Source organism: Hylobates moloch, unplaced genomic scaffold, assembly GCF_009828535.3.
Source record: "Hylobates moloch isolate HMO894 unplaced genomic scaffold, HMol_V3 SCAFFOLD_11, whole genome shotgun sequence".
Classification (NCBI taxonomy): domain Eukaryota; kingdom Metazoa; phylum Chordata; class Mammalia; order Primates; family Hylobatidae; genus Hylobates; species Hylobates moloch.
This window is the reverse complement of record NW_026652286.1, coordinates 74,132,883-74,156,548: the sequence shown is the minus strand read 5'-3', so window position 1 is coordinate 74,156,548 and position 23,666 is coordinate 74,132,883. Positions and strand designations below refer to the sequence as shown.

The following is a 23,666-nucleotide window of genomic DNA, read 5'->3' as shown; positions in this document are numbered from 1 at the left end:
AGGGGGCAACTTGATTAACTCTTAGATAACTTCTACATTGAAAAGTTCAGAAATCAGTTGCTCACATGCAATTTGGGAGACCAGGCTTGGCAATAAGTAGTTCAAGAAAGAAAGAGCTACGGACATTGATTAAAGACAATAATCCCACAAGGCGATGCAATCTTTTTTAAAAAAATAAAAAGATTTAGTGCTTAGATGAGGCAGTAGGGCGATCACAGCATGTTCAGATATGTTTAGAGAACATGTGGAATTTGTGTCTCACTGGAAGTGGAAGGTGAGCGCTTATGCTGTGCAAAGATCTCTGCTGAGCATTTAGACCTCTATACTCAGAAGGAGCACTGAGATACCAGGTGTATCCAGAGGAGGAGGACCAGAATGGAACACATATGGATAAAGTGTCATATGAGGGAGGACTGAAGGAGCTGGCTGTTTCTTCTGAAAAAGGAAGATGGAAAGTAACTAAAAATATCTTTGTAATTTCTGTCTTTAATTAGGAAGTACACTTGTTTTTCAAAAATGGGAAGAAAAGCAATGGGCCAAAAATTCAAATAGTTAAATTTTAATTCGATATAAGAGCAAACTTTTAACAAGAAAATCTGCCCAACAGAAGAATGGGCTGCCTTTAGAAGTAGTGAGCCTCCCACCATTGTAAGCAGTCAATAAATGTCAGATGGCTGACAGTGGGAATGTATTGAAGATTTCTCCTTCTTACACTGAGTGGGCGATTGGGCCAAATGATTATAAAGTTTCCTGGCAGTAAGATTCTATCATTAAATAAAAGGAAAATGTTGTAATTCCTGCATTGTTTACCATTTACTATTTAGGGTGCTCAAGTAAGTAACACATTCACTGAGTTCTAGTTTCCTCAACTGTAATATGTGAAAAAAAATTATATCTACATCCTGAAGATCAACTCACATAAGTATATAAAAGTACTTTGAGAATTTTAAAGCTTTCTTTAAATGTAATTATGATCAATCTATGATATTCTTCCAGAAGTATAACTTATAGAACTCAGTGGATTGAGTGGCAAAAATTTCCCTTCCTTTATTTTGTGTAATTAAATGAGTGGTTTACAGGTGTGGTTAGAATGCAACCTGAGGGAATTCAGAGTCCAAAGGCAATGTCTAAGCAAGTACTGCAAAGGGAATAACCCTGTAAGAATATGTTTCTCTCATTAAAACTTGTTGGGGAATTAGACGAAATGGCTTTTAAAATACAGAACAAAGAGTGAAATTGGTTATGCAGTTATACTCATTTTACTATCTATCTATCTTTAAAAGATAAATGAAGAAAAGAAACTTGGAATTTTAGGAAGTCATGAAGACCTTTCAAAATTATCACTTGACAAAAAACAGGTAAGCTCATATTTGAAAATATGAAGTCATGCACATGATCAGGCTTATCTTTTCAAAGAAAGGGACATGTTCAGAAGGAATTTTAGGAAGTAGAGAACAGACACATTAAATAATTCAACTATTTTAACAATTCTCAACAATTCCATTACTGAGAGGTAGAAGTAAGCTATGTTTTATAAGCAAAAAAGAATAGCGTGTATATTTAAGACATATACTAAGCACATACTTATATATACTTATGGTGATGGAATATAAGACCAGTGACATAGAGAAGGGAATATTAAGAGACGAATCTGTCCAGAACTTGATGGAGGGTATGATTAACTTCACTCTTTGCAACTCAGATAGAGAGCAGGCACGGTACCCAGTGCCTCCTAATTTGTCAGTAATCAAGAAGCGATGGAAAAAGGCACTGTGGGACCTCAATGGCTACTGTGGTCAACACCATGTATAATGAACAATGTGCTCTAGAGGTCTATCAGCTCATTAACTGAGAGTAGCAAAATCCTCAATGATGAGGACGTTTCTTTTTTTGTGGCATGTACATAGTAGGCGCACAATAAATGCTTGTTGCTAAAAGGAAATGATAAAGGAATGAATTAGGAAGAGGGCAATGTATCAGGTAGGACCTGCATTCAATTACATATAGTAATATAAAATCCAAATCATGGTGGTTTAAAAAAGACACTTGTTTTTTCCCTGCCTCATTTAACTCTCCAGATTTATGCAGTATGGGGCTGTTACAGGCGTGAGTTTCTGTGATTCTCCTGGATTTTTTGTCATAGCCAGATACAAGAGTACAGCTTTACCTTCAGCTATTATACCCACTTTTCAGGCATGTAGGAGTAAGGGCAAAGGAAAAGTAGGGGATGCTAGCCGAATCTGCCACCACCTTCAGAAGAATCTCCCAACAATTTCTGTTGTTACATCTCATTGACCAGAACTATGATATATGTCCATCCCATAGAACACAAATGACAAGGAGGGAGACCATTTTTTTGTTAAGTTGGTTATGTTACTTCCCCCAACAACATAGGAATCCTCTTAAGGCCTATATGATATCCACCCTCCCAGCTTCTTTCTAACCATCTCTTCCACTAGCATGTCAACCATTACCCACTACAAATCACAAAACAAAGGAGAGCTTTAGGTAAGGGAAACCCTAAGCCATTAGCCCTAGTAAGATTAGGAGGTTTGATTGGGAAGAACTTCCAAAGAACAATATCACAGGTGAGAAGGGCTGCAGTGGGAGGTAACATGTGGGTGAGAGACCTGTGCATGAATTCTGTGAGCCCTGTCACAGCAATGGGGCCGCAAGGGCTGAGAATAAGACAGCAAGAAGGCAAGTGGAAATCATCCCTGGTCATCTAAGAGAGTCAGCAGATTAGGGTCATTGCATATTGGCACATTCTTGCTGTTCAGACAAGTTTTGTTTGGCTTGCCTATCCAGGTGAGTCTAGATTGCATTTAAAAATGATTCCAATAAAGGAAATTTAAGAAATGGAAAATAAGGTATATAACAGAGCTACAAAGTCATTTCACTCTAGAAAGGATAGTTTAGTGGTTAGGAGGATAGTGTATAGGGGGTCAACAAGTCATAGCCCTCAGGCCACATTTAGTCTTCAGCCTGTTTTCAGACTGAGAGTTAGAGATTTTTTAAAAAATTGCATTTCTAAATAGTTGTGAAAAAAATAAAGAAGGATATGTGAGAGAGACCATATGTGGCCCACAAATCCTAAAGTATTTATTATCTAGCTCTTTACAGAAGAAGTCTACCACCCATGTTCTCATGATGATGGTTATGATGAATAGAATACATGGGAAACACAGAATTAAGTTCAAATATTTTGTGAGCAATTTCTGCCATTCTAATGCATGCCTGTGTGTGTTGTACTTAGAATGTTGTCTCATTAAGACTCTTTACTTGTTCACAGGATGTAGGCAGTAATCACACCAACATCCAAATGTTCTTTTGAATATTAAATTACTTAATACTGTAAAGTTCTGACAACGGGGCCTGGCACATAGTGGGCATGTAATAGCTATTTATTATTTTAATTGCTATTACTAGAGAGCAGGAAGAGTAAGTATACTACATAATTTGGTAGTCATATTAATCCAGTGAGGACAAATAAATAATACTAGGCCTAAAAGCCCTATAAAAAGAATGCAAAATATAAGGGGTCCAGTTAAAAATCACAAATGGGCATATCTGGAAAAAAATAACTTGAAATAAATGAAGTAGTGAGTGGAAGAAACAAAAACAGGATTGCTGGCAAGATGGCCGAATAGGAACAGCTCTGGTCTGCAGCTCCCAGCAAGATCAATGCAGAAGGCAGGTGATTTCTGCATTTCCAACTGAGGTACCCAGTTCATCTCATAGGGACTGGTTGGACAGTGGCTGCAGGCCACAGAGGGTGAGCCAAAGCAGGGTGGGGCATCGCCTCACCTGGGCAGCGCAAGGGGTTGGGGAATTTTCTCCCCTACCCAAGGGAAGCCATGAGGGACTGAGCCTGAGGAACCGTGCATTCCGGCCCAGATACTGTGCTTTTCCCACGGTCTTTGCAACTCGCAGACCAGGAGATTCCCTCTGGTGCCTATTCCACCAGGGCCCTGGGTTTCAAGCACAAAACTGGGTGGCCGTTTGGGCAGACACCGAACTAGCTGCAGGAGGTTTTTTTTTTCCATACCCCGGCGGTGCCTGGAATACCAGTGAGACAGAACCATTCACTCCACGGGAAAGGGGGCTGAAGCCAGGGAGACAAAGTGGTCTGGCTCGGTGGGTCCCACCCCCACGGAGCCCAGCAAACTAAGATCCCCTGGTTTGAAATTATCACTGCCAGCAAAGCAGCAGTCTGAGATCGACCTGGGATGCTTGAGCTTGGTGGGGGCAGGGGCATCCACCATTGCTGAGGCTTGAGTAGGCAGTTTTACCCACACAGTGTAAACAAAATGGCCAGGAAGTTCAAACTGGCCAGAGCCCACTGCAGCTCAGCAAGGCCACTGTGGCCAGACTGCCGGATTTCTCTTTTCTGGGCAACGCAGCTCTGAAAGAAAGGCAGCAGCCCCAGTCAGGGACTTATAGATAAAACCCTCATCTCCCTGGGACAGAGTACCTGGGGGAAGGGGCGGCTGTGGGTGCAGCTTCAGCGGACTTAAACATCCCTGCCTGGCAGCTCAGAAGAGAGCAGTGGATCTACCAGCACAGTGTCTGAGCTCTGCTAAGGATCAGACTTCCTCTTCAAGTGGGTCCCTGACCCCCGTGTATCCTGGAAGGTACCCCTCTGGGATGAAGATTCAAGAGGAAAGAACAGGCAGCAATCTTTGCTGTTCTGCAGCCTCTGCTGGTGATACCCAGGCAAACAGGGTCTGCAGTGGACTTCCAGCAGACTTGTAGCAGAGGGGCCTATTAGAAGGAAAACTAACAAAGGAATAGCATGTCCTCTCAGAGACCCCATCAGAGGTCACCAAAGACCAAAGGTAGATAAATCCACAAAGATGGTGAGAAACCAGTTCAAAAAGGCCGAAAATTCCAAAAACCAGAATGCCTCTTCGCCTCCAAAGGATCACAACTCCCGACCACCAAGGGAACAAAGCTGGATGGAGAATGAGTTTGACAAATTGACAGGAGTAGGCTTCAGAAGGTGGGTAGTAACAAACTCCTCTGAGCTAAAAGAACATATTCTAACCTGGTGCAAAAAAAGCTAAGAACCTTGAAAAAAGGTTAGAGAAAGTTCTAACTAGAATAACCAGTTTAAAGAAGAACATATATAACCTGATGGAGCTGAAAAACAGCACGAAAACTTTGTGAAGCATACACAAGTATCAATAGACAAATCGAAGCAGCTGAAGAAAGGATATCAGAGATTGAAGATCAACTTACCGAAATAAAACATGAAAACAAGATTAGAGAAAAAAGAATGAAAAGGAATGAACAAAGCCTCCAAGAAATATGGGACTATGTGGAAAGACCAAACCTACATTAGATTAGTGTACCAGAAGGTGACAAGGAGAATGGAACCAAACAGGAAAACACTCTTCAGTATATTATCCAGGAGAACTTCCCCAACCCAGTAAGACAGGCCAACATTCAAATTCAGGAAATACAAAGACCACCACAAAGATACTCCTCGAGAAGAGCAACCCCAAGACACATAATCATCAGATTCACCAAGGTTGAAATGAAGGAAAAAATGGTAAGGGCAGCCAGAGAGAAAGATCGGGTTACCCACAAAGGCCAGCCCATCAGACTAACAGCTGATCTCTCTGCAGAAACCCTACAAGCCAGAAGAGAGTGGGGGCCAATATTCAACATTCTTAAAGAAAAGAATTTGCAACCCAGAATTTCATAACCAAACTAAGCTTCACAAGTGAAGGAGAAATAAAATCCTTTACAAACAAGCAAATGCTGAGAGATTTTGTCACCACCAGGCCTGCCTTACAAGAGTTCCTGAGGGAAGCACTAAGTATGGAAAGGAAAAACCAGTACTAGCCGCTGCAAAAACATACCAAATTGTAAAGACCATCAACACTATGGAGAAACTACATCAACTAACAGGCACAATAACCAGCTAGTATCATAATGACAGGACCAAATTCACATATAACAATACTAACCTTAAATGTAAACAGGCTAAATGCCCCAATTAAAAGACACAGACTGGCATATTGGCTAAAGAGTCAAGACCCATCAGTGTGCTGTATTCAGAAGCCCCATCTCACATGCAAAGACACACATAGGCTCAAAATAAAGAGATGGAGGAATATTTACCAAGCAAATGGAAAGCAAGAAAAAAAAGCAGGAGTTACAATCCTAGTCTCTGATAAAAGACTTTAAACCAACAAAGAACAAAAGACAATGAAGGGCATTACATAATGATAAAGGGATCAATGCAACAAGAGAGCTAACTATCCTAAATATACATGCACTCAATACAAGAGCACCTAGATTCATAAACCAAGTTCTTAGAGGCCTACAAAGAGATGTAGACTCCCACACAATAATAGTGAGAGACTCTAACACTCCAATCTCAATATTAGACAGATCAACGAGACAGAAAATTAAGGATATTAAGGACTTGAACTCATCTCTGCACCAAGCGGACCTAATAGACATCTACAGAACCCTCCACCCCAAATCAACAGAATATACATTCTTCTCAGCACCACATCACACTTATTCTAAAATTGACCACTTAATTGGAAGTAAAACACTCCTCAGCAAATGCAAAAGAACAGAAATCATAAAAAATGGTCTCTCAGACCACAGTGCAGTCAAATTAAGAAATTAACTTAAAACTGCACAACTACGTAGAAACTGAACAACCTGCTCCTGAATGACTACTGGGTAAATAATGAAGGCAGAAATAAAGATGTCCTTTGAAACCAATGAGAACAAAGACACAATGTACTAGAATCTATGGGACACATTTAAAACAGCATTTAGAGGCAAATTTATAGCACTAAATGCCCACAAGAGAATGCAGGAATGATCTAAAATTGACACCCTAACATCAAAATTAGAAGAACTAGAGAAACAAGAGCAAACAAATTCAAAAGCTAGCAGAATACAAGAAATAACTAAGATCAGAGCAGAACTGAAGGAGCTAGAGACACTAAAAACCCTTCAAAAAATCAGTGAATGCAGGAGCTGGTTTTTTGAAAGGATCAACAAAATAGATCACTAGCCAGACTAATAAAGAAGAAAAGAGAGAAGAATCAAATAGATGCAATAAAAAACGATATAAGGGATATCACCACTGATCCTACAGAAATACAAACTACCATCAGAGAATACTATAAACACATCTACACAAATAAACTAGAAAATCTATAAGAGATGGATAAATTCCTGGACACATACACCCTCCCAAGACTAAACCAGGAAGAATTTGAATCCCTGAATAGACCAATAACAAGTTCTGGAATTGAGGCAGTAATAATAGCCTACCAACCAAAACTGCAGAACCAGATAGATTCATAGCCAGATTCTACCAGAAGTACAAAGAGGAGCTGGTACCATTCCTTCTGAAACTATTCCAAACAATAGAAAAAGAGGGAATGCTTCCTAAGTCATTTTATGAGGTTAGCATCATCCTGTTACCAAAACCTGGCAGAGACACAGCAGAAAAAGAAAATTCCAGGCCAATATCCCTGATGAATATTGATGAGAAAATCCTCTGGCAAACTGAATCCAGCAGCACATCAAAAAGCTTATCCACCACGATCAAGTAGGCTTCATCCCTGGGATGCAAAGCTGGTTCAACATACGCAAATCAATAAATGTTATCCATCATGTAAACAGAACCAATAACAAAAACCACATGATTATCTCAATAGGTGCAGGAAAGGCCTTCAACAAAATTCAATAGTGCTTCATGCTAAAAACTCTCAATAAACTAGGTACTGATGGGACATATCTCAAAATAATAAGACCTATTTATGACAAACCCACAGCCAATATACTGAATGGGCAAAAACTGGAAGCATTCCCTTTGAAAATCTGCACAAGACAAGGATGTCCTCTCTCACCACTCCTATTCAACGTAGTATTGGAAGTTCTGGCAAGGGGATTCAGGCGAGAGAAAGAAATAAAGGGTATTCAAATAGGAAAAGAGGAAGTCAAATTATCTCTGTTTGCAGATGACATGATTGTGTATTTAGAAAGCCCCATCATCGCAACGCAAAATCTCCTTATAAGCAGATAAGCAACTTCAGCAAAGTCTCAGGATACAAAATCAATGTGCAAAAATCACAAGCATTCCTATACACCCATAACAGACACAGAGCCAAATCATGAGTGAACTCCCATTCACAATTGCTACAAAGAGAATAAAATACCTAGGAATACAACTTACAAGGATATGAAGGAACTCTTCAAGGAGAACTACAAACCACTGCTCAAGGAAATAAGAGAGGACATAAACAAATGGAAAATCATTCCATGCTCATGGATAGGAAGAATCAATATCATGAAAATGGCCATACTGCCTAAAGTAATTTACAGATTCAATGCTATCCCCATCAAGCTACCACTGACTTTCTTCCCAGAATTGGAAAAAAATACTTTAAACATCAAATGGAACCAAGAAAGAGTCCACATAGCCTAGACAATCCGAAGCAAAAAAGAACAAAGCTGGAGGCATCACGCTCCTGACTTTAAACTATACTACAAGGCTACAGTAACCAAAACAGCATGGTACTGGTACCAAAACAGATAGATATATAGACCAATGGAACAGAACAGAGGCCTCAGAAGTAACACCACACATCTACAACCATCTGATCTTTGATAAACCTGACAAAAAACAAGCAATGGGGAAAGGATTCCCTATTTAATGGCGATGGGAAAACTGGCTAGCCATACGCAGAAAACTGAAACTGGACCCCTTCTTTACACCTTATATAAAAATTAACTCAAGGTGGATTAAAGACTTAAATGTAAGACCTAAAATGATAAAAATCCTAGAAGAAAACCTAAGCAATACCATTCAGGAAATATGCATGGGCAAAGACTTAAAAAGCAATGACAACAAAAGCCAACATTGACAAATCGCATCTAATAAAACTAAAGATCTTCTGCACAGCCATAGAAACTATCATCAGAGTGAACAAGCAACCTACCGAATTGGAGAAAATGTTTGCAATCTATCCATCTGACAAAGGGCTAATATCCAGAATCTACAAAGAACTTAAACAAATTTACAAGAAAACAAAAAAAAACCCATCAAAAGTGGGTGAAGGATATGAACAGACACTTCTCAAAAGAAGACATTTATGCAGCCAACAAACATATGAAAAGTGCTCATCATCACTGGTCATTAGAGAAATGCAAATCAAAACTACAATGAGATACCATCTCATGCCAGTTAGAATGGCGATCATTAAAAAGTCAGGAAACAACAGACGCTGGAGAGAATGTGGAGAAATAGGAACACTTTTACACTGTTGGTGGGAGCGTAAATTAGTTCAATCATTGTGGAAGACAGTGTGGCGATTCCTCAAGGATCTCAAACCAGAAATAACATTTGACCCAGCAATCCCATTACTGGGTATATACCCAAAGGATTAGAAATCATTTTACTATACAGACTCATGCACATGTATGTTTATTGCGGCACTATTCACAACAGCAAAGACTTGCAACCAACCCAAATGTCCATCAGTGAGAGAAACTGGATAAAGAAAACGTGGCACATTTACACCATGGAATACTATGCAGCCATGAAAAAGGATGAGTTCATGTCCTTTGCAAGCACATGGATGAAGCTGGAAACCATCATTCTCAGCAAACTAACACAAGAACAGAAAACCAAACACCGCATGTTCTCATAAGTGGGAGTTGAACAATGAGAACAGATGGACATAGGGAGGGGAACATCACACACTGGGGCCTGTCGGGGGGTAGCAGGCTAGGGGAGGGATAGCATTAGGATGAATACCTAATGTAGATTACAGGTTGATGGGTGCAGCAAACCACCATGGCACGTGTATACCTATTTAACAAACCTGCACATTCTGCACATGTACCCTAGAACTTAAAGTATAAAAAAAGAAACAAAAACAATAATGGAGAATTGTAATATCAGAATGAATTTGAATGTCAGTAGACACTATTTGCAAAATGGCAACAAAATTAGCATTTTTCAGGTATGTTTGGCAGCAACACACACATACATAGTACACACACACACAGGGTCATGTTGGTTTCCCACCACTTTCCAGCAATGGACGTGGATACGTTTTATGGCCTTCTCAGGCCTGAGTTTCCTCACTTATCGTTACTACAGCCTCAAAGGGTCATTAAATTTAATGAAACAGCATACCTAGCAAGGAACATGGTAGGAAGTATATTTTGCTACTCACATGCCCGTTTCTTCCTCCCATTCCTCTTCCTTGGTGAAATCATATTGGTCATGGCGTGTTAACCAATCTCCCAGACCAGGAAGAGGCAAACTAACTGATGAATGTGTGGGTTCTGGAAGATACAGCCCATGTCTTAGTTTAACTCTGATCCTTAATACTTCTATAGTTTTGGTACATGCAAGTGTCTGTGGAAAGAAAGAATGCGTGAATGTACAGAAGGAAAGGTGTACAGACGAAGGATAAAGGGGAAAATGTTACTGAAAGAATATGAAATAGCTTATCTCCAAAAAGTATTCAACTCAAAACATTTTATTTTTATTTCATTTTAGTTTTTGAGACAGGGTCTCTATCACCCAGGCTGGAGTGCACTGGTGCCATCATGGCGTGCTGCAGCCTGGACCTCCCAGGCTCAGGTGTTCCTCCCACCTCAACCTCCCAAATAGCTGGGAGTGCAGGTGAACACCACCACGCCTGGCTAATTTTTAGTATTTCCTGTAGAGATGAGGTTTCACCATGTTGCCCAGGCTAGTCTTGAACTCAAACTCCTGGACTCAAGTGATCCACCTACCTCAGCCTCCCAGAGTGCTGGGATTACAGTCATCAGCCACCGTGCCTGGCCCAAACAATTTTATAATTTGCTAGGACATTTTAGTAAATTCTTTTGTTTGCGCGAATTAAATTATCTGCACATACCACATAAGAAAACTGGAGTAAGGTGAAATGATTTAATTTCTCAAAGCCTTCCCTAGTTAGTGGATATATTCAGAAAATAATTCAATTATTCCTGGTGACATATTGTTTGGTCCCAATCATTTGTAACATGTGTACCAAGCACTATATAATTAAGTCTATCTTACAAGTTTAACTTCATTCTATGTGTTTTAAATATTGAAATGCTTAAAGGAAAAGGAAAGGGGTGACATTTCAGCTAGTAATGTTATTTAGCCTCTCTTATGAGAGTTGTGTTATAATTGACAATATGGCCCACTATGTTTTCTTACAGATAAGAGGTTATGAATTATAAGTCTCAAGAATAAAACGTTGATTCCACTGTCAGTTTAACAATCTAGAGAGCCTTTTGTGTAATTGTGTGTTGTGACAGCCATGGAGATGTGCCGCTCCCTGCTGGGCTGACTGACTTTCCCAGACAGTCGTCTTACCTCTCCCCCTTTCACAGGTGGGCAGAGTCTCACAGTGGAGAGGCTTTCTCTGCCTTCTCCCGTTCCCAGTTCCCTTTATCTCTCATAGGTATAATCCTGGGTACGTCTCATACTTCCAACTCAGTCTTGGCATTTGATTCTTGGAGGCTTAAATCAACACAAGTATCTCTTTTCCCTTGCCATATGAGCTTGTGGTGAACAAAACCTGAGACACATTTCACATGGCTTGGTTTTCCTACATACATTAAACTGTATTCCTGAGAAGATTTTTTAAGGCAATCCTTTATATTTCAAATAATCTTTGCCCATTGCTAATGAGATGGTTTGGCCCTAGTGTATACATACTAAGGAAAACTCTCATGGTTCATTCTTTCCTACCCAACTCATATGGCTTATGCTTAATCTTTTTCATAACATCTATATCTAAGATGGTAAGTGAACTTCTGATTCACTCAGGCCTTCTCTCTCTGACCTCTTGAATTTTAAAGTATTTAGTTAGCTGCACAAACACTGCCTTCACATCTGCTCCAGATGCACCATAGATATCAGTAGGATGAACCATATATAAAAATACATTTTGAAACAAGGTAAGCAGACCTACTCATTATCTCCGACCATATCCTTTAACTCTAAAGGTCACTGACTTTGGTGGTTGCTAGCATTAGCTTTTCAGATAATAAGCAGACCTATTCATTATCTTCAATCATATCCTTTAAGTCTAAAGGTCACTGAGTTTGGTGGTTGCTAGCATTAGCTTTTCAGATATACAGTCTGAAAGGATAGCATAAATTAAAAGTTGATCTCTTCCATAGTTGATCTTTTCCATGTGTAAACCTGAAAATGCCAGATAACTTCTTGAATAACTGCCCCGTTCCAACTTCTGAACAGATCACATTCCAGTTGTCGTCTTAGGGCAGGTTTTTAAACCATGTAGGGTAGAGCTTAGGAGATTTTAATGCTCATCTGAATGTGGGAATCACTGAATATTTCATTCCCTGAAGGACTTAGTCATGGACTTGGGCACATCAGTAAAAAGTAATATTTGGCAAAATATCTCTAGGATGAATTGACTACAGACAGTTGCAGACTTACCACAGTTCAACTTAATGCTTTTTCAACTTTATGATGGTGCGAAAGCCATATGTGTTCAGTAGAAACTGTACTTCAAAGTTTAAATGTTGATTTAAATTTTGTATAATAACTTTAATATAAAATAGGTTTTGTGCTAGATGCTTTTGCCCAAGTGTAAGCTAAGGAAAGTGTTCTGAGTATGGTTAAGGTCAGCTAGGCTAAGTTATGATGTTCAGTAGTTAGGTGTATTAAGTGCATTTTCAACTTACTTACAATGGATTTATCAGGACATAACCCCATCATAAGTAAAGGGGTATGTGCAGGTTAAAGTTAACCATGAAATAGACCTAAAGCCACATGGTAGATATTTATCTTTCTGTAAGATAATAGCTATTGACAATTAATTATAGAATGTCCAGTGTATTTCAAACTATATATTCTCTATACCCCATCTCTTTAATTCTTGCAATAGCTCTGGGAGGTAGGTAATATTATTTTCCCTATTCTATATCTGAGGATCCCAAGGATATAGAGGTGAAATGATTTGCCTCAAGTCCCATTTCAAACAAGTGACAGAGCCTGAATTTGAATCAACATCCACTTGATTCAGAGCAATATGTTTATAAGCACTGTATGACACAGCTTCATTTCATATCTGCATTCGCTGCTGACTGAATATATTGTCCATACCTTTTCAGTTCATTGCTCTGTTCCCAGCTGCAGGACATTTAATGCTTCTGGGAAATAGGTGACTCTATGAACTGTTCCTATATGCAGCAATATAAGAAACTTTGAAGACTTAAGATCACTTGTTCTTTTTAATGAATTAGAAACAAGTTATTAGTGTTGCTCACTCTAATCCTACAATGAACCTACAAGATAAGAAATGTTAATATCAAACTAATTATTAGGAAATGAAAAAGAAAATGAATAAAGAATGCATAAAATGTGGTAGAAGGTATTAACAAAGGGGGAAGGCAATGGTTCATTCAGAATTGGAGAGAGTGTTTATTTCCATGTTAGGAACAAAGCTTGCATCCAGTCCTTCCTGCTTATAGTCAACAAGCTTCCCACTTCCAACCTCTATGGCAGTATACATGTTGGCACCATCTATAAATACCCAAATCCCTAAGCTTTAAATACTATTCAATTTTCAAATTGAATTTTCTTTTATGTACAAACGTGTTGCAGACTTGGATTTCCAGACATTAAATAATTGTACATGGAAACAATTATATATTAGGATTTTCTGCCACCAAGTGGTAATAATACTTCCTTGCACCATTGGATAGGTTTACTCTTCTCTGTATCATTAAGTTTTTTAAGAAACATTTACTGAACTTCTATGATGTATTAGAAACTGACTAGAATTTTTTTCTGAAAATAAAATGTTATCTATGCATCCAAAACTTGGTATTTAATACTTAGAAAAAAACTAGTCACATAAAAATGCTTTATGCGAGTTTATAGATATTTAGTTTTATACCATTTAACTATACCAGTGATTCTCACCCAGGTGTGATTGTGCCCTCCACTCCTAATTTGGTGCCTTTGATAATACCTGCAGATATTTTTGGTTGGCACAATAGGGGTTGGTAGGAGCTGTGACTGGCATCTAATCTGTAGATTAGAGGCCAGGGATGCTGCTAAGCATTCCATAATGCACAGGAGACCACTGACACCAAAGAATTGTCTAGCCCAAAATGTCAATGGTGAATTAATGAATAGATGGTAAATAAATCAGAGACATGATGGTTATGAGCCTGTCCTCACCTGCATGCTTCATCATAATGGGCTTAGTGGGAGCTTCACACTGGTCTTCACTTTTTATGATGTTCTTAAGGCATAAATCACAGTTTCAAAGCCAGGGTTCCCATTATATTATTTAAGATGTTATGTGGAAGTTTTTATGCATTTCACAAATTCATAAATTGGTGGGGCTTGAATGATAGAAGCTAGGTAGACCACTTCCTTCATTGTCAGACAAGGTTAGTTATAGAAAGTTGAAGCATCTTGCCTACTGTTCCATGGCTAGCTTGTGGCAAAGCCAGATGGTATTTATCCTTCAGATTCCCTTCAAGTGCTCTTTTTGAGAACCTAAACTGTCTCTCTCTGGTTAATCTGATGAATTATATAATTTATCAGAGTGGTTTTAAAATTCAGTAGAAGTAAAAATATATGGACACTGACATTTTTAGAGTAAAAGAAAAAGGAAATAGATACATGAAAAATGATGCTATCTAAATTATTTTAAAATTTATATATTATTATTAATCTTATCAATCTTGCCATATTTTTCATAATGAGCTATTACCATAACTCAGCTATACCATAATTGCTTATGTTCATTTATACACAGAGCCTAGCACAGCACCTTACATTTTGAGGACCCTCAGTATATACTTGTTCAATAGATGAATGTCTGAGTAGCTGTTTTAATTCAGTATGTGGCTATTTAAAGTATCAAAGCAAAGCACTGAAGTTAATGCAAGGATTTTAATTCAGTCTCATTGAGCTTTACTTACAGCAACATAGATGTCACCAGGAAATATGAATCATTGTGTATCTTTGAAGACAGTCTCGAGGTGTCTCTTCACCTAGAAAACAGTTGTGCATCATAAACATTCAAATTTAGAGCTGCTTGTTTTGCTTCAGTTCTTCTACTTATTTCTTTGTAAAGCCAGTTTTTTTCCTTTAGAAAATGCATTAAAGAGGTTTTAAGTCATCCTCTTAGCATGTTAATATGGTATGCTACCACCTTTATTGCAGATTGCTTTAATATTTTGTTATTTGCCTATTTGGGTAAATGTATTTTAATTTGAAAAGTGCTACCCAAATGGGATAGTATGCAGTACCTAAAATTCAGACATTAATTAGAGCTTTTTTCGCAACTGAATTCTGTTCCACCACAGTCTTACCCTGGTGTTTCTGCAGGATCCACATCAGACCCTGCTGCAGGTGTGGATGTCTTAGTTAATCAGGTGGCACTGTTGATCCCTCATCAATGGACTTCTGAGATCACCACCATTATTTCCTCAATTTCTTTGACTCTTTCTCTACCATGGCTTTATCTGTGAGAAGGTTAACGCGTGATTCTCATGACAACGTGATTGGCAGCCACAAAGTCTAAGAGACTCCTCAGACAACCTCTAACAGCCATTAACAAATCGAACACACCTAAAATGTCACTGATTTGTCTTGGAAGACAGAATATTAAGCAAGATAAATGGCACTATACATATGGATAATTTGTGTATATAAGACTATTAGTTCATTAGATAACTAATCTCACTACCTTATTTAAAAGAAAATTTAGTAGGAATCCATTTCTAAATCTTTTCAAATTACAGGTTGGGCACAATAAACAACCAAGTATAAGGAGCTCAGAAGATTTCCATTTAAATAGTTTCAATAATCCTCCAAGACAATATCAGGTAAGCATGGATTTTTAAAGGAATAAGACTAGTTATTTGTAATATTTAGGTTCTTGAACTATGTGATTCTTTAAAGTATTAGGATATTTTTCTCAATATCAAATAATGCATTAATTCAACAAATATGTATTAATTACCATGTACCAGGCATTTTGTAAGAGATAGAGATATATAAGTTAAAAAAATAGTCTTGGAATCACAGATCTGAGAGTCTGCATGTTCATTGAAAAAGGCAAACCTTACAAAAAACATAAAGAAGAGAGTAAAATTCATGTCAGATTCCACTAGTGAGAAACAAAGACTGCTTGCTTTTGGTGAAAATTCTGCCAGCTGATTGTATGTCTATATGTGCATAATTTTACATATATTTTAATATTATTATAAAATGCATATATACTACTATATAAATGAGTTAATACTTACATAATGAGTAATAGTTTTTAGCTTGTGATTTTCTCTCCACAAAATATATATTTCTATTAATTTCAGTGAATGTATCATATTCCTTCATACAAATATATAATTTATTAAAAATAATTCCTTATTGATGGACATTTAAAGTTCATTTTTGTCTATTATATAACTAGTTCTATGAACATACTTGTTAATGTACTAAATCATATCTTTAGAATAGATTCTTGAAGGTAGAGTTTTACTATCTACCATTTAACCTTGGCTTAGGTGTAAAATTTTGTTTAGTTCTATATCCATCAAGACTTTCTGAGCACCCACTAAGACTTCTTCTTTTTATGAAAAATATATAGTAAAAGCAATGTTTGCATGATAGAAGCCCAGGTACTTGAAAAATATATTGCATTGAAACTAGCATTCCTAAATTAATAGAAAGTTTAAAATAAAAATTGGTTCCATTTTTTGGTGGGTCAGACGTGGGGCTTAAATGAGTGGACATTAGCTTAATTTCTCATTTCCACGAGCAGTAGTGTACATCTTTTACCTACCCCACTGAAAGACTGTCTTACTCTAATACTTGCAATACAAGCAATGGACATAAAGGATTACATACTTGCTCTAAACATTCTTTTCTAAGAACTCACTTTTGAGTCATTAGCCCAGGTGATGTGAAAACTGCTTTAAAAAGGAAAGCAAAATGTGGAGATCGCATGCATCCCGGCTGAATCATCTTAGTCTTTGACAGCCATCACTTTCAAAGAGCTCCCTACAGGGAGGAAGACTCTGAAACTTGTTCCAAATGAGAGATCTGTCATGAACCTGAAACTGACATAGATTTCTCCTTTCTCTGTTTTTTAGAAAATAATGAAAAGGCTCATTAAAAGATATGTACTGCAGGCCCAGGTAGATAAGGAGAGTGATGAAGTGAACGAAGGTGAGTTGAATGCAGAAGCAAATCAGCCCCTGAATGTGAGACAGGATGGGAGCCTAAAGCAGAGTGGCCGGAGAGCTGCAGAGATGGGCATGGGGAGAGTGAACTTCAAGGGGAAAAGTAGAACAGGATCTCACCAACCACCATTCTGTTAAAGAAAGAGTGGGGAACAGGCTATTTCTCCACAGGTAGGGACAGGTGCCACTTGCTAGATAAAAAGCTCTCATTCTTATGGTGGACTTGGAGGGAAGAGGAAGTGGGTGGGAAAGGCAAGGAAGGGGTTGCTGCCTCAACCCCTGAATCCTTCACCACCTTTTCGTTTTAACTTACTTTAGGAGGGCTTTTGTTATCATTCTGCTGTAATCTCTTCATTCACCAAAACACTTAGCTAAGAAAACAAAAACCTGCTCAATTAGGAAGTTATTTCCTTTCAAAGGATTCAAAATAAAATTGTGTGTGAAATTAGAGCTGATTTCCTCCTGTCCCACAGTCACTAGTTTTTCTGCATTGCGTATTTATAGTTGACTTCTTATCACTCTTGCTTTCAAAGGGGAACTGAAGGAAATTAAGCAGGACATCTCAAGTCTCCGCTATGAACTCCTTGAAGAAAAATCTCAGAATACAGAAGACCTAGCAGAACTTATTAGAGAACTTGGAGAGAAATTATCCATGGAACCAAATCAAGAGGAAAACAATAGATAATGCGAAGACTTCCTTAGAAATTCATATTTATTTGTCCACTTGAAGCCATATTATTTTCTGATTTATTTTCTTAAGTGCCAATGTGCCCACCTTTTAAACAAGAAAAAGTTAAATAACTTGGGCTATCCTACCATCTGGAACCCTAGTATCTAATTTTTTTGGTGATTAAACTCCATTGTTCAGGGTAAAGCCTGTAGATAATGAGGAAAATTATGCCCAGTTGTTTGGTGCTTGTTTTATAAACTGCTTTCTTGGATATAACTGTTGTGATGATGTCATTGCCATGTAGTGTCTGTCTGCCTGAAAATGGGTCCCAGCGGACAGGGGCTGACCCACGTTACTCCCCATGCGGTTTTTCCTCTGAAGTTTATTTCAGGTTCCTTCTTGCCTGTTCTGTGGATCCCCTGCTGGGGACTCCCAGCTCTGAAATTTGGGAAAAAGTAGTCCATGGGCCTTTAGAATGCTTTAGTCCTTTCTTTAGAATGCTGTTTAAACACCATTTACCCTACTTATCCCTCAAAGCACATGAGTGACAGTGTTCATACAAAATGGGCTTACATCTATGTAAAATTTTCTGATTCATCTATTTGAAAACATTACACTTAAGAATGAAAAAAGCTTTTCCTCCACTGAACCCTGGAAACATGGTCCAGTTTTTTTTGTGTGTATGTAAATGTGTACACACATACATAAAGTACTTGCCCTATTTATTTTGTGGCTAATGTGGACACACAAAAGCTCTTTATGTTGTAAATTTTTATTGTGACTAAAAAATTGCTGCCTAAATAAGTAGCTTTTATTGGAAAAAAATCAAAACCCCAAACACTATGGTTATTTGGTTCCATTGTAGCACAATTTTGTGCCATTTCTGGGAGCATTTACAGATGAATTCCCACACTTAGCCATTGAATGTAAAAGGGAAAAATAAGGTGGGAATTTGTAAATACTTACTTATCTGTTATTTTCAATATGTTGTATCCTTCTACCCAAATATATAAAACAGGAATTTGCATTCATGTGCATTTAGCAAGAAGTGGTTGTTGTTACTTACTGATCATGTGAAGTGGCGTCTTAAACAACTAAAAGAGATGAAGGTTCATATGTTTACTCAAAGACCATTGGCATTCAGAGGATGCTGGACATTAACTGGAAATGCTACTTCCAATTCAGTAATGGGAGATTTCAAATGCAAATCTTTAACTTCATCTTAAAGATGAAATGGTTGCAGAAAATCTGTTTAGCTCCAACTTTGGCTTAATTTAAACCAAAGAACATTTATGTAACCAGATCAGAAAATACAGCTGAAAATTTATATTCAGTGATTTTGTATTTGTGGATACTACTTATGGAAAAGTTACTTGGTGATACATAAAGATCGATTTTCAAATATTTTGTGACAGTATTTGAATCAGCAGTTGTAAAAAATCAACCTCATACTGAATGCAGTATCAGCAAATTAAAATAATCTAACATCCACAAAAAGTGTGTGTTGTGCCATGTGAGAGATGATGGACCTTCATCCCAAGGATGCTCTATGACAGCACATGGGCTTGACTCCAGAAGACTCAAGAAAAGATATTCAGATTCCTCAGTGTCTTTTAAGTTGGATTGACTTGACAAGATAAAAGTTTTGGGAAACTCAACAGACATGACTCTGGGTTCCTCAGCAAAAGGCACTACTCTCCTGTGGCTCTTATGGTTCAAATTAATGTCCTGAAGTCAGATTTTCATCAAAGTGCAACTGACTTGACATCTCTTTGAATTTCATCTTCCAACTTAGAATAGTTGGCATTTCTTCTAAGTTGGAAGATGAAAAAGGAAATTAAACGTATTTTAAGAAAGCTTTTAAAATTCTGACAAGAGCTTAATTACAGGCACATCGCCAAAAGATGGTCATAAGCATGGGAAAAGTCTCAAGACCACTGGCTTTAAATCCTACCTTCACGTCACAGTCGGCTTCATCTTTGAGACTAAGATGATTGATAAGAAGTTGAAACGTTTTTATCCCAGTTGCTCTCCTGTCCTATTTCTCCCCTCTGAGTGGATGCTTTCTGGAGGTTCATGCACCCATGAGGAGTATGAAGCAGCGCTGCTTTTCACTGTGACCACACAGCTGCTCCCCGAGGGCTGAGCCCTGCCCACTTTTCACCGTCTCACCACAGATCGACCACCAACGAACAGAACAAAGTCCCTGTTTTTGTCCATCGATGCCTGGGTTTCCTCTATGCTGCTCTTATTACTCTGAAACTGAGAAATAGCACAAACTCAGTATGATTTTATGAGGCATATCAAAGAAATTACCAGAATCTGCTGTCTGCTTAAAACTACCAGGGATTGAAAGGAGAAGAAAATGAGTGTTTGAACTCAAGGTACTTGCAACCAAATGGGGTAATTGGCCTTAATACAAGTATGAAAAATGTTAAATATTTTTCTATGAATTATCAAATTTAATCTAACTTAATGCTTACAATGACTGTATGAGGTGAATTCTATCATTATTCTCATTTTGGAAAAGAGACAACTGAGGGAGTTAGAGGCTAGTAACTTACACATGGAGTGTCAAAGCCAGGAATGAACACTATGCCTGCCTCGCATTTATTGCAGGTCTTGATGAAGCATATGGAAGTGTGGTCATCTCATTGTGTAGCTTATATTTAAGTTTCTAGGTGAGGAAGAATACGTGGTACCTGAACACCCTAGCTTCCATTATATGTCCAGTCTAGGGGAAAATGAGCATTAGGCAAAGCAGGCTGTGGGTTAAGAGACGATTTGGTTTCAAAAGGATTGTAGATATTGGGGAGGAGAAGTATCATCTCTTTCTCACTCATCCTATGTTCATGGCTGAGGCCTCTATAACCAAAGACAGGTTAACAAAAGTGTACAAATTTATTTACCGTGTTTTATGTAACACGTGAGCCTTCAGAAAGACTCAAACACTTAAACTTATGTATTTTATGTTAAGTTTGACAAAGAGTGGAACTGAACAAGAGGGTATTATGTAATGGTACTGAAGTGGTGGGTACTTAGCAAGGCCTATTCAGATTCTTCTCTTACTATTTGGTTCTATAACAAGAGTCTTTTATTCTTTTAATCATTCATGGTCTATCTGAGTAAAGTTGAGAATCTTTGGAAAAACACTGATGTGATTAAATATAGTGTACAGAAATCTATTTACAGTCAATAAGCCAGTAAGGCCTGGGGTTTTAAGAGATTGAAGCCTGTGTGTGTGTGTATGTGTGTGTGTCCTCTCTGTGACCCTATGTCTTCAGAAATAAGGAGGTTCCTGTCCTCCAAGTATAGGAAGGACACTCCTGGAATGAGGGTCTCATGACCTGCTTCAGTGGAAGATCAGAAAATTCTTTCTAGGGAAAGAATTTCTCACCTGCTTCAGGAGAGAAGGGTGAGGGGAAGGTGAGAATAACCTTCCTGCTTCTGCTGTTTCTTGAATTCCTTCAGCTCAAAATATTCAATATGCTGGGGTGCCCTATTTTCAAGTAGCATGTCCTGAACCCTCTCATAGTTATGAAAAAGAGTAAAAGATGGAGATGTATATTTCTTGGCAGGGACAGTATGAGCAAAACCAAGAGCTGGCCATGAGTGTGGGACACTTAGGGAGTTCTTCGGAGAGCAACAGTAAATTCAATGGCTATGAGTCAGTGAGGAGAATGGATTGACTCAGGAGCAAATGGTTTCACTTTATTTGGACAGTCTATCCCACCCTTCCAGGACTATTTCAGTATGAAAGAATTTTATCACCATGTGAATAGTGAAAACAAACTGAATTTTCAATTAAAATGGAGAGACTCTATGTCAGTATTTGCCTGCCAGCCAGTCCCCTAACGAAATCACTGTCAGGATCGATTACCAGCTTCAGACCAAGGAAGAACCCCAGACACAGATGATGTTTCTCCAGGTGGCACTTTCTAAGCATGCCCCACATCAGTTCTGATTTGAACACATAAATATCATCTCCCTCTTGGCTCTGAAACCCTCCTTCATCACTGTGTGCCAAGCAAGGTTTGTGAGCGTCACGCCAGTCATCCTGGCAGCTCTGGTGAATGGTGCTGAATATGAATTCCTACACTTTAGAGTCTCTGCCCTTTGATGTAGACAGCACATGTTTCCAAGTTAATCCAAGGTTGTGCAGGAGTACAGCCCAGAACCCTAAAATGGGTGGAAACTGAAACTTCAGCTGTTATCTGTTGTCATACAAAACATGGACTGCTAGTCCAAAAGTCTTTACTTCTGTATGTGGTTAGCTGAGGTGAACAACACAGCAGAGACTCTCTAAAAGACCTGGTAATTAAAGTAAATTCGTTTTTCTTTTCATGAATCTTGGAAGGATTGCTTGAATTTTCTTCCTTACTCTGTGTTCATAACTACAGCTATAAAAGTTTCCAGAAGCACTTTTCAAAAACACTTTCCTGGGATGGATTTAATGATAAGACCTATCAAAAATATTTCATTTTAAATTAGAGATTTTTGTATAGCTGCGTAAATAGCTAGAGACACTGACCAACTGTATGATCGTTTCTTTTTTTTTTTTTTAATATTAGTGCCATTTGATGGATAGTCAATTTATCCAATATAAGTGGATCATAGAGTGGCTCATATTTTTCAAAATCTCATGAAAATTACATATCAAAAGGCACCTTATTCAATGGTAAAGGTAATTATATCTACTAAGGAGATCATATATTCATAACGACTGTAACACTTCCTAAGTAAGTATAATGTTACCTGGAACACTGAAGAAAAAACAGGAGAACGACTGGTATTCTAGTCTATTTGCACTGCTAAAATAAAATACCGTATTGGGTAGCTTATAAACAGCAGAAATTTATTTCTCACTCTTCTGCAGGCTGAGAAATACAAGATCAAGGTGCTGGCAGATTCAGTTTCTGGTGAGGGCCCACTTTCTGGTTTTTCATAGTGTCCACTTGCTGTGTCTCACATGAAGGAAGGGGCAAGTGAGGCCTCTAGGGCCTCTTTCATAAGGGCACTAATCCCATTCATGACAGCTCTGGCCCCATGACATAATCACCTCCCAAAGGCCCCATCTTCAAATGCCATCACACTGGGGGTTAGGATTTCCACATATACACTCAGGGAGGACACAAGTATTCAGATCATAACAACAGGTTTGTATAGAATCAAATGAATTTTTAACCTTTCTTCTTTTTCTAATGTCCACCCTGGAAGTCACAAGGCTTTCATCATTGCACATTGATAAACTGATGGAGTAGTGTATCAAAAGTCGGCAGAGAGGTATATCCTCTGGCAAATGCATAGAAAGCACACTTTTTTTTTCCTAAATAATGAAAGAAAACCTTGATGCTGACATTCAGGAAGTGAGTGTGGAATTTCACGTCCCTGCATTTTTGTCCTAATTATTGTCTATGAAAAGATACTGTTATACCACCATAGGAACAATTTTTTCAAAATAAAGTAAGTTTACTTATTATCATGTCTCAGGCTAAAAGAACTGTGGCAATGCTCTGCGTTTGCTTTAACCTTTTTAGTAGTCTGTGATTCAGCCGTGTGACATTTACCCTTCCCTCTTCTTCAGAAAATGGACTTTCACCAGAATGATTGGAAAAGGTCAAATTGTAAAGTGTCTTCTTATATTCTGGAAAATGTTAACATGTCCTGTTGTTGCCACTCTTTGTTAACATTGAGAAAAAATGTATAAATACATGCATATTTATATGCATATATATATATATATATATAT

General features: G+C 38.1%; 1 protein-coding gene across 1 annotated transcript in view; it reads left to right on the top strand.

Annotated features, from left to right (window-relative positions):
- TRPC6 (transient receptor potential cation channel subfamily C member 6) overlaps positions 1–18,193 on the top strand; it is a 129,007-nt gene extending 110,814 nt beyond the window's left edge. The window contains exons 10-13 of the mRNA XM_032167224.2: positions 1,284–1,358; positions 15,805–15,888; positions 17,158–17,233; positions 17,781–18,193. Of these exons, the coding sequence (XP_032023115.1) occupies positions 1,284–1,358; positions 15,805–15,888; positions 17,158–17,233; positions 17,781–17,932 (387 nt within the window). The 3' untranslated portion in view covers positions 17,933–18,193. The remainder of the gene's footprint in view (positions 1–1,283; positions 1,359–15,804; positions 15,889–17,157; positions 17,234–17,780) is intronic.
- Positions 18,194–23,666: the final 5,473 nt, after the last annotated feature.